Here is a 14,141-nt window from a genome sequence, read left to right on the forward strand (position 1 = left end):
CCTTTTAATGTAGTGTTTGATTCAGTTTGCTAGTATTTTCTTGAAGATTTTTGCATCCATGTTGTTCATCAGTGATAGCGGGCTGTAATTTTCCTTTTTGTGATATCTTTTTCTGGTTTTGGGATCAGGGTGATGGTGGCTTCATGGAATGAGCTTGGGAGTTGTCCTTACTCTGCAGTTTTTCAGGAGAGTTTCAGAAGGATAAGAGGTTAATTCTTCTCTAAATGCTTGATAGAATTTGCCTGTGAAGACATCTGGTCCTGGACTTTTGCTTGCTGGAAGTTTTTAAATCAGTTTCAATTTCAGTACTTGTGATTGGTCTGTTCATATTTTCTATTTCTTCCTGGTTCAGTTTTGGGAGATAGTACCTTTCTAAGAATTTGTCCATTTCTTCTGGGCTGTCCATTTTATTGGCATATAGTTGCTTGATGTGCTCTTTTATGATCCTTTGCATTTCTGTGGTGTCAGTTGTAACTTCTTTTCATTTCTAATTTTATTGATTTGAGCTCTCTCCCTTTTTTCTTGATGAGTCTGGCTAAAGGTTTATCAATTTTGTTTTGTTTATCTTTCCAGAGAACCAGATTTTAGTTTCATTGCTCTTTTTTATTATTTTCTTTGTCTCCATATTTTTTATTTCTGCTCTGATCTTTATGATTTCTTTCCTTCTCACTTTGGGTTTTGTTTGTTCTCTCTCTGTTGCTTTAGGTGTAAGGTTAGGTTGTTTGTTTGAGATTTGTCTTGTTTCCTAAGGTGAGAGTGTATTGCTACAAACTTCTCTCTTAGAACTGTTTTTGCTGCATCCCATTGGTTTTGAATCATGCTTTTGTTGTCAGTCTCTAGGTATTTTTGAAAATTTTCTCTCTGATTTCTTCAGTGATCCATTGGATGTTTAGTAACATATTGTTTAGCCTCCACGTGTTTGTGTTTTTACAGGTTTTTTTTTTTCTGTAGTTGATTACTAATCTCGTAGCATTGTGATCTAAAAAGATGCTTGATATGTTTTTAACTTTCCTAAATTTACTGAGGCTCACTTTGTGGCCCAGCATGAGATCTATCCTAGAGAATGTTCCAATGTGCACTTGAGAAGAAAATGTATTCTGCTCACTTTGGATGGAATTTTCTATAAATATAAAATAAATCCATCTAGTCAATTGTGTCATTTAAGGTCTATATTTGTTCCCTTATTGATTTTCTGTCTGGATGATCTGTCCATTGATGTAAGTGGAGTGTTAAAGTTCCCCACTATTATTGTTGCTGTTGATTTCTTCTCTTATGGCTGTTAGCATTTGGCTTATGTATTGAGGTTCTCCTAGCTGGGTGCATATATATTTACAATTGTTATATCTTCTTTAATTGATCCCTTGATCATTACATAGTGTCCTTCTTTGTGTCTTATAACAGTCTTCATTTTAAAGTCTATTTTGTCTGATATAATTATTGCTACTCCAGCTGTCTTTTGATTTTCATTTGCATGGAATACCTTTTTCCATCCTTCCACTTTCAGTCTGTCTCTGTTCCTAGATCTGAAGTGGGTCTCTCTTAGATAGCATATATGCATGCTAAGTTGCTTCAGTCATTTCCAGTTATTGTGACCCGCAGCCCTCCAGGATCCTTTGTCCATGGGATTCTCCAGGCAAGAATTCTGGAGTGGATGGCCATTTCCTCCTCCAAGATAGCATATATATGGGTCTGTTTTTCGTATCCATTCAGCCAGTCTATATCTTTTCATTGGAACATTTAGTCAATTTACATTTAAGGTAATCTTTGATAATTATGTTCTTATTGCCATTTTGTTGATTGTTTGGGACTTGTTTCTGTAGGTTTTTCTGTTCCCTTCCTCATTTGTTCTCTTTTGTGATTTGATGACTGTCCTTAGTTTCATGTGTGGATTACTTTCTTTTGTGTGTGTATCTATTGTAGGTTTTTGGTTTGTGGTTACTGTGAGGTTTTGATGCAGCAATCTATATATAAACAAGATTGTTTTAAGTTTCTGGTCTCTTAATTTCAAATGCATTTCCGCTGTCCTGCATTTGTCCTCTTGTCTTCTCATGCTTGCTGGTTTTGATACCATATTTATGTGTGGGTGATTTCCTGCTTTTACTGTATATTTGTCTCTACTGGTGAGCTTTCGCATTTATAATTTTCTTGTCTCTAATTATGGCCTTTTCTTCTCCACCCAGAGAAGTTCCTTTAGAATTTGTCATATAGCTGGTTTGGTGGTGCTGAATTCTTTTAGATTTTGCTTATCTGTAAAGCTTTTGATTTATCCGCTGAATATGAATGAAAACCTTACTGGGTAGAGTATTCTTAGTTGTAGATTTATCCCTCTCATCATTTTAACTATATCATGCCACTCCCTTCTGTCCTGCAGAGTTTCTGCTGAAAAATCAGCTGATAATCTAATGGGTATTCCCTTATAATTTTTTTTCTCTTGCTACTTTTACTATTATTTATTTGCCTTTAATTTTTGTCAGTTTAATTACTATATGTCTTGACATGTGCCTCCTTGGTCTTGTCCTTTGTGGAACTCTGCATATCCTGAACTTGAGTGTTTCCTTTCCCATGTTAGGGAAGTTTTTGGCTATAATCTCTTCAAATATTTTCTCAGCCCTTTCTCTCTCTTCAGCTGGGACCCCTAAAATCCAAATATTGGTGTGTTTAATGTTGTCCCTGAGGTCTCTGAAACTGTCCTCATTTCTTTTTATTCTTTTTTCTTTATTCTGTTCTACTGCAGTGATTTCCATCACTCTGTCTTACAGCTCTCTTATTGTTCTTCTGCCTCATTTATTTTGCTATTGATTCTTTCTAGTGTATTTTTCATTCCAGTTATTGTATTGTTCAACTCTGTTTGTTCTTTAGTACTTCTAGGTCTTTCTTAAGCATATCTTGTATCTTCTGGCTCTTTGCTTCCATTCTTTTTCCAAGGTCCTGGGGATCATCTTTGGTATCATTATTCTGAATTCTTTTTCAGAAAGATTGCCTGTCTCTGCTTCACTTAGTTGGTCTTCTAGAGTTTTATCTTGTTCTTTCATATGGAACATATTCCTCTGCCATCTCATTTTGTCTAACTTTCTCTGTGACCTTTGTCTTCAGGCTGCAGGGTTGTGAGCTTCTCTTGCTGCTGATGTCTCTGGGTGAGGTTGGTGCAGGGGCTTGTGCAGGCTTCCTGGTGGGAAAGAGGGTGCCTGCCCACTGGTTGGTACATCTGAGTCTTGTCCCTCTGATGAGCAGGTCCATGTTAAAGACTGTGTTTAGAGGTGGCTGTGGGATCAGGATGGCTTTAGGCAGCCTGTCTGCTGATGAATTGGGCTGTGTTCCCATCCTCTTGGTTGTTTGACCTGAGGTGTCCCAGCACTGGAGCCTGCAGGCTATTAGATAGGTAGGGCTAGGTCTTTGTGCCAAAATGGTGACTTTCAGGAGAGTTCATGCCAATGAATATTCCCTGAGCCTTCTACCTCCGGTATCCTTGCCTCTACTGTGAGCCAGAGCCAACCTCCACCTCCCCATCCTCCAAGACCCACAAGTAGGTCTGGCCCAGGCTTCTTTGTCCAGGGTCCCAGTTCACAGGAAAGTTTGTGTGCACCCTGCAAGAGTGGAGTCTCTATTTCCCCTAGTCCTGTGGAACTCCTGTAGTCAAGCCCCAGTGGCCTTCAAAGCCAGATGCTCTGAGGGTTCCTCCTGATGCCAGACCTCCAGGTTAGGAAGCCTGCTGTAGTGCTCAGGACTCTCACTTTTGTGGGAGTATAATTACTTTATGCAATATAATTGTTTTCCAGTTTGTGAGTCACCTGCCCAGTAGGTATGGGATTTAACTATATCATGAAAGCACCCCTACTACCATTGTGTTGTGGCTTGTACATTACTTTGGATGTGAAATATCTTTTTTAATGCTGCTGCTGCTAAGTCACTTCAGTCGTGTCTGACTCTTTGCAGCCCTGCGGACTGTAGCCAGCCAGGCTCCTCTGTCCATGGGAATTCTCCAGGCAAGAATACTGGAGTGGGTTGCCATGCCCTTCTCCAGGGGATCTTCTTGACCCAGGGATCAAACTCTCAAAGTGCCACAACCATTAGGTGGGTGGGTGAGCTCGCCTCCTGACCTGTGCCAGCTTTGCTCTGTCACCCACCAAGGTTCTGAGCCATCTCTTTCCCTTGTCTTCAGTTAAACTGAGCCAAGGTGAAGCCCTCTTATTTTCTACATGATCGAAAGCCAGGTTGAATTCAGAGAGCATGTCTGTTTCTGAAAACTAAGTGTCTGATACATCCGGAAGCCCAACATAATGAGTAAGACAGTTGCTGTCAGCTTGGATTACTGGTCACAGTTCCATATAAATGACCAGGAGGAGACAGAGACTGTTAGATGTACCTAACAATCCTCAGTTACTCTCCAGATGAAAGGAAGGAACCAACAATAGGACCAGTGCACAGGATGCCCCTGTCCCTCGGGACACCCAGGTTCATGTGGCCTTGTTCTGATCATCTTGAATTTTTCTCATCTTTTCCCATCTTCTGGGCTTGGGACTTTCCTGGTCTCAGAGCCAGGACCTTTCAGGCTTGGTGGCTGGCAGCTTTGGACAAGCTCAGAACACACAAATGTCAACTGAGAGCTCAGAGGAGGTTCCTGAGGAAATGTTTAGAGGAGGAAGATGGAAGAATGGTGTCGCTGGACCTTACTGCTCCCTGGGACACATTAACCAACCACTTACTCAAGGCTCAAGTGAGCCTCAAGTACTCAAGGCTCGAGTGGAAGACATATCCCCAAGAGAGGACCAGCCACCCCTCCCCTTGCTGGAGGATTTGCTGCCTGTTTAAAGCATTTTGGTGCAAAACTATTTAGATGGAAGGATTTCTTTTTTAATTTACCCAATATCTGTTATTTTTATTGAGGTGTAATCACATGTAACATTACATTCAGGTGCACAACCTAGTGATTCAATATATATTGAAAAATAATCACTACAATAAGTCTAGTTAACATCCATCACTGTACATAGTTACAATTTTTTTCTCCCATGGTAAGGAATCTACTCTCAGCAACTTTCAAATGTGCAATACATTATTATTAAGAATAGTCACCATGCTGTATATTACATCCTCAAAACATTTATTTTAGAACTAGAAGTTTGAACTTTTTGACCCCCTTTACTTGTTATTCTCATCCACCCTCATAAGATACCCTACCTCTAGCAACCGCCAATGTTTTCTGTATTTATGAACTCTGTTTTTGTTTGTTGGCTTCCCTGGTAGCTTAGACAGTAAAGAATCCACCTGCCAATGGAAGATACATGGGAGGCGTGAGTTCAATCCCTGAGTTGGGGAGATTCCCTGGAGAAGGAAATGGCAACCCATTCCAGTATTCTTGCCTGGGAAATCCCATGAACAGAGGAGCCTGGCAGTTATAGTCCATGGGGTCACAAAGAGTCAGACATGACTGAGAGACTAACTCTTAGTTTTAGATTGCACATATAAGCGAGATCCTATGATATTTGTCTTTCTGTTTTTTATTTCACTTAGCACACTGCCCTCAGGAGGCCTCTTCATGTTGTCACAGATGGCAGGATTTCCTTCTTTTATGGCTGAATAATATTCCATTTTGTGTGTGTGTGTGTGTGTGTGTATACACACATCACATTTTCTTTATCCATTTTTCTTTGATGGACACTTACATTGTTTCCATATCTTGACTATTGTGAATAATGCTGCAGTGAACGTGGGGTGCAGATATCTTTTCAAGTTAGTGTTTTTGTTTTTTTCAGATAAATGCCCAGAGGTGGAATTGCTGGATCATGCGGTAGCTCTATTTTTAGTTTTTTAAGGAACTTCATACTGTTTTCTATAGTGGCTTCCCTAATTTATATTCCCACCAGCAATGCACAAGGGTTCCCTTTTTTCATATTCTTGCCAACACTTGTTACATCTTGGTTTTTTTGGTGATAACCATTCTGACAGGTGTGAGGTAATATCTGGCTGTGTTTTGATTTTCAATTCCCTGATGATTAGTGATTTGAGCATCTTTTCATGTGCCTGCTGGCCATTTGTATATCTCCTTTGGAAAAATAACTATTCAGAGCCTCTGTCCATTTTTAAATTAGTTTGGTTTTCTGTTTTTTGTGTGGGTGGTTTTTTTTTTTTTTTTTGCTATTAAGTTATATGAGATCTTTACATGCATATTTTGGATGTGAATGCTTTGTCAGATACATGATTTGCAAAAATATTCTATTTTGTATGTTGTCTTTTGATTTCGTTGATGGCTTCTTTTGCTGTTCACAAGATTTTTAGTTTAGTGTAGTCCACTTGTTTGTTTATTATTTTGTTGCCTTTGCTATTTGTGTCAAGTCCAAAAAGTCATCATTAAGACTGATGCCAAGAAGCTTACTGATTAGCTTTCCTTCTAGTTTTGTGGTTTCAGGTTTTTCGTAGAAGTTTTTAACCTATTTTGAATTAATTTTTGTCCATGGTGTAAAATAGTAGCCTGGTTTAATTCTTCCTGTGTTTCATTTTTATTTAATTTTTATTTTATACTAGAGTATGGTTGCTTTACAATATTCTATTAGTTTCAGGGGTGCAGCAAAGCGATTCCATTATGCAAATATATATATATATATATATCCATTCCTTTTCAGATTCTTTTCCCATATAGGTTATTACAGAATATTGAGTTGAATTCCCTGGGCTAAAGAGTAGGTCCTTGTTGATTTTCTGTTTCATATACAGTAATGTATATATGTTAATTCCAAACTCCAATGTATCCCTTCCCTCACCCCCTGCCTTTCCCTTTTAGTAACCATAAGTTTATTTTCTAAGTCTGTGAATCTGTTTCTGTTTTGTAAGTAAATTCATTTGTAATTTTTTTAGATTCCACATATGTGGTATCATATATTTGTCTTTCTCTGTTTGATTTGTTCATTTGTGTGATAATCTCTAGGTCCATCCATGTTGCTGAAAATGACATTATTGCTTTCTTTTTAATGGGTAAATAATATTCCATCGCACATATGTACCACATCTTCTTGATCCATTACTCTATCAAAGGACATTTAAGTTGCTTCCATTTCCTGGCTACTATAAATAGTGCTGCAGTGAACACAGGGGTGCATGTATATTTTCAAATTATGGTTTTCTGCACATATATATCCAAGAGTGGAATTATTGGATCATATGGCAACTCTATTTTTAGTTTTTTGAGGAAACTCCATGCAGTTCTCCATAGTGATTGTACCAATTTACATTCCCACCAACAGTGTAAAAAGGTTCCCTTTTCTCCACACCTTCTCCAGCATTTATTGTTTGTAGACTTTTTGAGGATAGCCATTCTGAATGGTGTGAGGTGATACCTCATGGTAGTTTTGGTTTGCATTTCTCTGATAATTATCAGTGTTAAGCATCTTTTCGTGTGCCTCTTGGCCATCTGTTTTTCTTGGAGAATTGTTTATTTGGGTCTCATGGAAAAACCCAAACAAACTTTTTTGGCCAACCCAATAGATGTTAGAGATTAATCCCTTGTCAGTTACATTGTTTGAAAATATTTTTCCCATATCCTGCATTCTCACACATGCTTGGTTTTGATACCGTATTTGTGTGTGGATGATTTCTTACCTTTTTCTGTATATTTGTCTTTACTGGTGAGTTTTCACATTCATAAATTTTTTGTTTCTAGTTTAGACCTTTTCTGCCTAGAGAATTTCCTTTAGAATTTGTTGTAAAATGTATCTGTCGGTGCTGAACTCTCTTAACTTTCACTTGTCTGTGAAGCTTCTGATTTGTGCATTAAATCTGAATGAGAGCTGGGTAAACTATCCTTGGTTGTAGGTTCTTCTCTTTTAACATTTTAAATATGTTGTGCCACTCCTGGCCTGCAGAATTGCTACTGAGCAATCAGCTGATAAACTCATGAGAGCTCCCTTGTATGTTGTTTGTTGCTTTTCTCTTGTTACTTTTAATATTTTTTCTTTGTTTATAATTTTTGCCATTTTAATTACTACTCTGTCTCAGCGTCTTCCTCTTTGTGTTTAAAGACTCCCAAAGAACCCCTCTTTGGAACTCTTTGTGCTTCCTAGACTTGGGTGCCTAGTTCCTTTCCCATGTTAAAGAAGCTTGCAGCTACTATCTCCTCAAATATTCCTCAGGTCACTTCTCTCTCTCTTCTTTGGCTCCCCTATCATGCAATGTTGGTACATTTAATGTTGTCCCAGAGGTCTCTTAGACTGTCCCCATTTCTTTTTAGTCTTTTTTCTTTATTCTGTTCTATAGCAGTGATTCCTACCATTCTATCTTCCATATTATCTGTATTCTGTCTCCTTTATTCTGCCATTGATTCCTTCTAGTGTGTTTTTCATTTCAGCTATTTTATTGTTCATCCATTTGTTTGTTCTTTAGTTCTCCTAGGTCTTTGTTAAACATTTCCTATGTCTTCTTGATTTGTGGCTCCATTATTTTTCTGAGAGCTAGAAACCTCTTTACTATCATTACTCTGAGTTCTTTTTTGGGTAGATTGCCTATCTCCTGTTTACTTAGTTGTTCTGGGACTTTATCTTTTTCCTTCATCTGGGATGCATTCCTCTGCTGTCTCATTTTGTCTAACTTTCTGTGATTGCGGTTTCTATTCTACAGACTGAAGGGTTGTAGTTCTTCTTGCTTCCGCCTTCTGGCCCACTGTTGGACAAGGCTGTCTGAGAGGCTTGTGCAGACTTTCTGACGGGAGCAAGTGGTTCCTGCCCACTGGCAGGTGGAGCTGGATCTTGTCCTTCTGGTGGACAGGGACATGTCAGGGGGTGTGTTTAGAGGGCAGCTGTGTGGGACCTGAGAGAATATTTGAAGAGATAATAGCTGCAAGCTTCTTTAACACTGCTGAAAGTCATGAAGACTTTCAGCCGCCTGTATGCTAACAGGTGAGGCTGTGTGCCCACATTGCTGGTTATTTGGTCTGAGGTGTCCCAGCACTGGAACCTGCAGGCTTTTGGTTGGAGCCAGGCCTTAATGAGAAAATGGGCTGCCTCCCAGTGAGTACTCCCCAGAACTGCTGCCTCCAATTTCTTTGTCCATGCATTAAGCCATAGTTGCTCCACCTTCACAGTAGACCCTCCAATACCAGCAGGTAGGTATGGCCCAGGCTGTTACGTGATCACTACTTTTTTCCTGGGTCCTGGTAGGCATACTGCATGAGTGGAGTTTCTATTTCCCCCATTCCTTTGAAATTTCTGCAAGCAAACCCTGCCGTCCTTCAAAGCCAGATTCTCTGGGGCCTCTCTTCCCACTGTCAAGCTCCTAGGCTGGAGAGCCTGACGTGGGGCTCAGAACTTTCACTCCTATGGGAGAACTTCTATGATATAATTATTTTCCAGTGGGTCACCCATCCAGCAGGTATGGGATTTTATTTTACCACAATTGCATCCTTCCTACTATCTTGTTGTGACTTCTTTGTGTTTGGATGTAGGATATCCTTTTTGATAGGTTCCAGCTTCTTTTTATTGATGGTTGTTCATCAGTTAATTGTGATTTTAGTGGTTTTTTCCATTTATTTTTATTAGTTGGAGGCTAATTACTTTACAATATTGTAGTGGTTTTTGCCATACATTGACATGAATCAGCCATGGATTTACATGTATTCCCCATCCCGATCCCCCCTCCCACCTCCCTCTCCACCCAATCCCTCTGGGTCTTCCCAGTGCACCAGGCCTGAGCACTTGTCTCATGCATCCAACCTGGGCTGGTGATCTGTTTCACCCTTGATAATATACATGTTTTGATGCTATTCTCTCAAAACATCCCACCTTCGCCTTCTCCCACAGAGTCCAAAAGTCTGTTCTGTACATCTGTGTCTCTTTTTCTCTTTTGCATATAGGGTTATCATTACCATCTTTCTAAATTCCATATATATGTGTTAGTATACTGTATTGGTCTTTATCTTTCTGGCTTACTTCACTCTGTATAATGGGCTCCAGTTTCATCCATCTCGTTAGAACTGATTCAAATGGATTTTAGTGTTTTTGTAAGAAGAGGTAAGGTCACATCCTTCTACTCCATCATCATGTCTTCCAATAAGAACTTTTTTTTTTCTTTTCCTTGTGTTTCATCTAGCTTCACTTGCTATGTATAGGGTACCTCAGACAGAGACCTCCACCCAGCACTTCAGACCAGAGTTCCTCTGATCTATGTGTCTGCTTTTATGCCAGTACCATACTGTTTTGGTTCCTGTAACTTTGTAATATAGTTTGATATCAGGGAGTGTGATGGCTCTAACTTTGTTCTGTTTTCTCAATTTTAGTTTGGCTCTGGGTTCTGTTATAGTTCCACACAAATTTTAGGATTGTTGTTCCATTTCTGTGAAAAGTACCATTGGAATTTTGATAGAGATTGCATTGAATCTACAGATTGCTTTAAGTAGTATGGACATTTTAGCAATATTAATTCTTTCAATCCACGAACATGGACTATCTTTTTATTTGTCTTTTTCAGTCTGTCTCATCAATGTCATATTTTTCAGTGTATAGGTTTTTCACCTCTTTGGTTAAATTTATTCCTAGGTAGAGTTTTACTGGGTTTTTGTGCAATTAAGAAAAAGTGGGACTTTTTCTTAATTTTTCTTCCTAATAGTTCATTATTAATATGAAGAAAGAGAACGGATTTTTGTATATTGATTTTGTATCCTGCAGCTTTACCAAATTCCTTTTATTTTAACCAATTTTTTTGGTGTGTGGAGTGATTTGGGTTTTCTACATATAATATCATGTCATCTGTAAGTAGTGACAATTTTACTTCTCTTCTGACTTGATTGCCCTCCTTTTTATTGCTTAATTGTTCTAGCTAGGACTTCTAGTACTCAGTTTGGTTCAGTTCAGTCGCTCAGTCGTGTCCAAATCTTTGTGACCCCATGTACCACAGCACGCCAGGCCTCCGTGTCCGTCACCAACTCCCAGAGTTTACCTAAACCCATGTCCATTGAGTTGGTGATGCCATCCAGCCATCTCATCCTCTGTCGTCCCTTTATGTTGAATGAAAGTGACAAGAGTGGGCATCATTATCTTGTCCCTGATCTTAGAGAAAAAGCTTCCTGATTTTCAGCATTGAGTATAATGTTAGCTGTGAGCTTGTCACATATGCCTTTTATTATCTTGAGGCACTTTTCCTCTATATCCAGTTTGTTGACAGTTGGTATCATAAATGTGTACCAAATTTTTTCACATGCTTATTCTGTGTCTTTTAAGAAGATTTATTTATTATTTTCAGCTGTTCTGGGTCTTCATTGCTGCACACGGGCTTTCTCTAGTTGTGGTGAGCAGGAGCTACTCTTCATTGTGGTGCATGGGCTTCTTGTTGCAGTGGCTTCTCTTATTGCAGAGCATGGGCTCTAGGAGCACAGGCTTCAGTAGTTACAGAGTGTGGGCTCAGTAGTTGTCCTCATGGGCTCTGAAGCACTGGCTTGGTAGTTGTGGCACACGGGCTTAGTTGCTACACAGCATGTAGGATATTCCCAGAGCAGGGATTGGACCTATGTCTCCTACATTGGCAGGTGGATTATTAACCACTAGACCACCAGGGAAGCCCTTATTCTGTGTTTATTGAGATGATCATATGATACGATCTTTCACTGTGTTAGTGTCAGTGTGTCACATTGATTTGCAGATGTTGAACCATCTTTGCATCCCTGTAATAAATCCCACTTGATCATGGTGTATGATCCTCTTAACGTTCTGTGAATTTGATCTGCTAATGTTTTGTGAGGTTTTTGCATCTTTGTTCATCAGGGATATTGGCCTGTAATTTTCTTGTGTTGTCCTTATCTGGTTCTGGTATCAGAGTAATGCTGGACTCATAAAATGAGTTTGGAGGTATTCTTTACTCTTCTCTTTTGAGAGAGAGTTTGCGAAGGATTGGAATTGATTGTTCTTCAAATTTTTGATAGAGTTCACTAGTGAAGCCACCTGATCTTGGACTTTTGTTTGGGGGAGATTTTTGATTATTGGGTTTATCTCCTTACCAGTAACCAATGTGTTCAGACTCTCTTTAGTCTTGGTAGTCTGTGTGTTTCTGGAGTTTATCCATTTCTTCTAGATTGTTCGGTTTGTTGGCACATGATTTTTCTTAGTAGTCACTAATAATCTTTTGTACTTCTGTGGTATCAGTTTTAAGAATTTCTGACCATTGCAGTTCCATAACATCTAAATATCTTCAGTAGGCAGAAACTCTTGTCCACAGCAAGAGGAGCGTCATTCTGCCCAAGTTTCCTCATCGATTAAATCCACATACTCCTGCCCTTTCAGTACCTGGCCATCATTCATCTCTCATGTGGTCCTTATCCCTGCCCACCACCTCCTGTTAAACATAACTGCTCTTCATATTTAGGGAAAATGACAAAGAAGGCAAATTTCAGACTTTGTTAATGTCTCTCTGTTGATCACCTTGGGCAAGGACAGGCTGGTAAATGCAGGCCCTTATCCACAAACTGCTTAAAACCAGGGTGTCATTTCCCTTCCATCTCCCGGCCTGACACAGGTTCTCTCTGGACAAGGACACAGGACTCATCATGCTGATTGCCAGACTGGACTACGAGCTCATCCAGCGCTTCACCTTGACAGTCATTGCCCGGGACGGGGGTGGTGAGGAGACCACAGGCCGGGTCAGGATCAACGTGTTGGATGTCAATGACAATGTGCCCACCTTCCAAAAGGATGCCTATGTGGGCGCCCTGAGAGAGAATGAACCTTCTGTCACACAGCTGGTGCGACTCCGGGTAAGATGCCAGGGTGACCTTTGATCTGTCTGTTTCCCTTGTCCTTCTCTCTCTCTCTGCCATCTCCTTGACTACCCCTTTGTAAAGTCACTGCAAGAAGTGCTGACACCCATCCACAAAGGATTCTGCTCAGATCAGGGGTCACATTCTCGATCTGTATCAGGCCCACCTCTGAGCATCACTTTGTATCCCTGGTTACTGAGTAAGACTAGTGTCTGCTTTGGCTTAGATTTTAGGTCTCTAGTCACCATCCCCCATCTCCCTTGGTGAGTGCCAAGCAGTTCCTTGTGTAAGGTCCCCCATCCAAACCCTTTAGTGATTGCCTAGAGTCAGGTACTGCTGCAGCTGGAAGGCACCAGAGACTGTGGGCACAACCCAGTTCGTGGAAGGGGAAACAGGAAGGGAGAGGCAGGCCCAGTGAATTAGTAGAGAGCCAGGGCCAGAATTTGGGACTCCATGCTTCAAGCATCCTTCTGCAGTGAGTCCCTCCACCATACATCAGTGACCTATAACCAGGAACTTCTTAACATCTCATGCCCCTTCCTCACTCTGCCGACCCAGAGTGACAGGACCCAGAGCCTCCAATTAGAAATTATTTCTGAAGGAGGCAGGGATAAGGCAAGGTGGAAGAGGTGGGCATGGGGGACACACAGAAGGCATGACCACGTGCCCAGCCAGTATGGCCGTGGCTCCCCAGTGGACCCTGCCCACCTCCCTGCACAGCTTCTCTTACACGCAGACTGGGGGGAGGCCCCTGGAGGCTCCTAGGATCAGAGACGTTTGGAAAGAGCTAATTAACGCAGCCACACCAGAGACAATGAAGGAGAAGGAGGATACCTGACCCCATTCCAAGTGTCTTCTTCTCTCCTTGCATTCATGCAACCTGAACTTATTAGACATCTACTGTGTCCAAACACTGGGCTGAGCTCTAGGTATCAGTTGCAGTCAAGAAACGAAGTTCCTTCTCACTTGGAGCTGGCAGTCTGAGCAAGGAAGGCAGAAAGTAGACAAGAAACTATAATCAGGAAGGAGACTAATGGGGTGTCCAGCACAGGACCTAACCCAGTCCAGTGGTCAGGGAAGGCCTCCATGCATAGGAAGGTCCAGCTGGGGCTAGGGGTCTAGGTGATGGTCATGCCAGGTGTGGTGGGACCTTTTTCATCCTCTGGATAAGGCCCAGACTTCCTCTATTTCCTCTAAGCCTTCAGCCTGCCCTCTAGATTCTCCAGGATACCTCCACACCCCTACATCGTGTGTGTCTGCTGGGAGCCAGAGGATAACCTCCAACTCAGGGACAAGGAGGGTCTGGATCACCCAGAGAAGGGCACTCAGAGAGGGGCCCAGCCCTTCCTTCCTCCCACCCTCTTCTGGCCCCAGCGTCACTGAAAGCTCATGGGCCCTGTTCATCATCTTC

At 41.0% G+C, this 14,141-nt stretch overlaps 1 protein-coding gene across 1 annotated transcript in view; it reads left to right on the forward strand.

Moving 5' to 3' along the window:
• CDH23 (cadherin related 23) overlaps positions 1-14,141 on the forward strand; it is a 428,604-nt gene that overhangs the window by 281,104 nt on the left and 133,359 nt on the right. Inside the window, 1 exon segment of the mRNA XM_070470793.1 lies at positions 12,490-12,727. Within this exon segment, the coding sequence (XP_070326894.1) occupies positions 12,490-12,727 (238 nt within the window).

Source organism: Odocoileus virginianus, chromosome 7, assembly GCF_023699985.2.
Source record: "Odocoileus virginianus isolate 20LAN1187 ecotype Illinois chromosome 7, Ovbor_1.2, whole genome shotgun sequence".
Classification (NCBI taxonomy): Eukaryota; Metazoa; Chordata; class Mammalia; order Artiodactyla; family Cervidae; genus Odocoileus; species Odocoileus virginianus.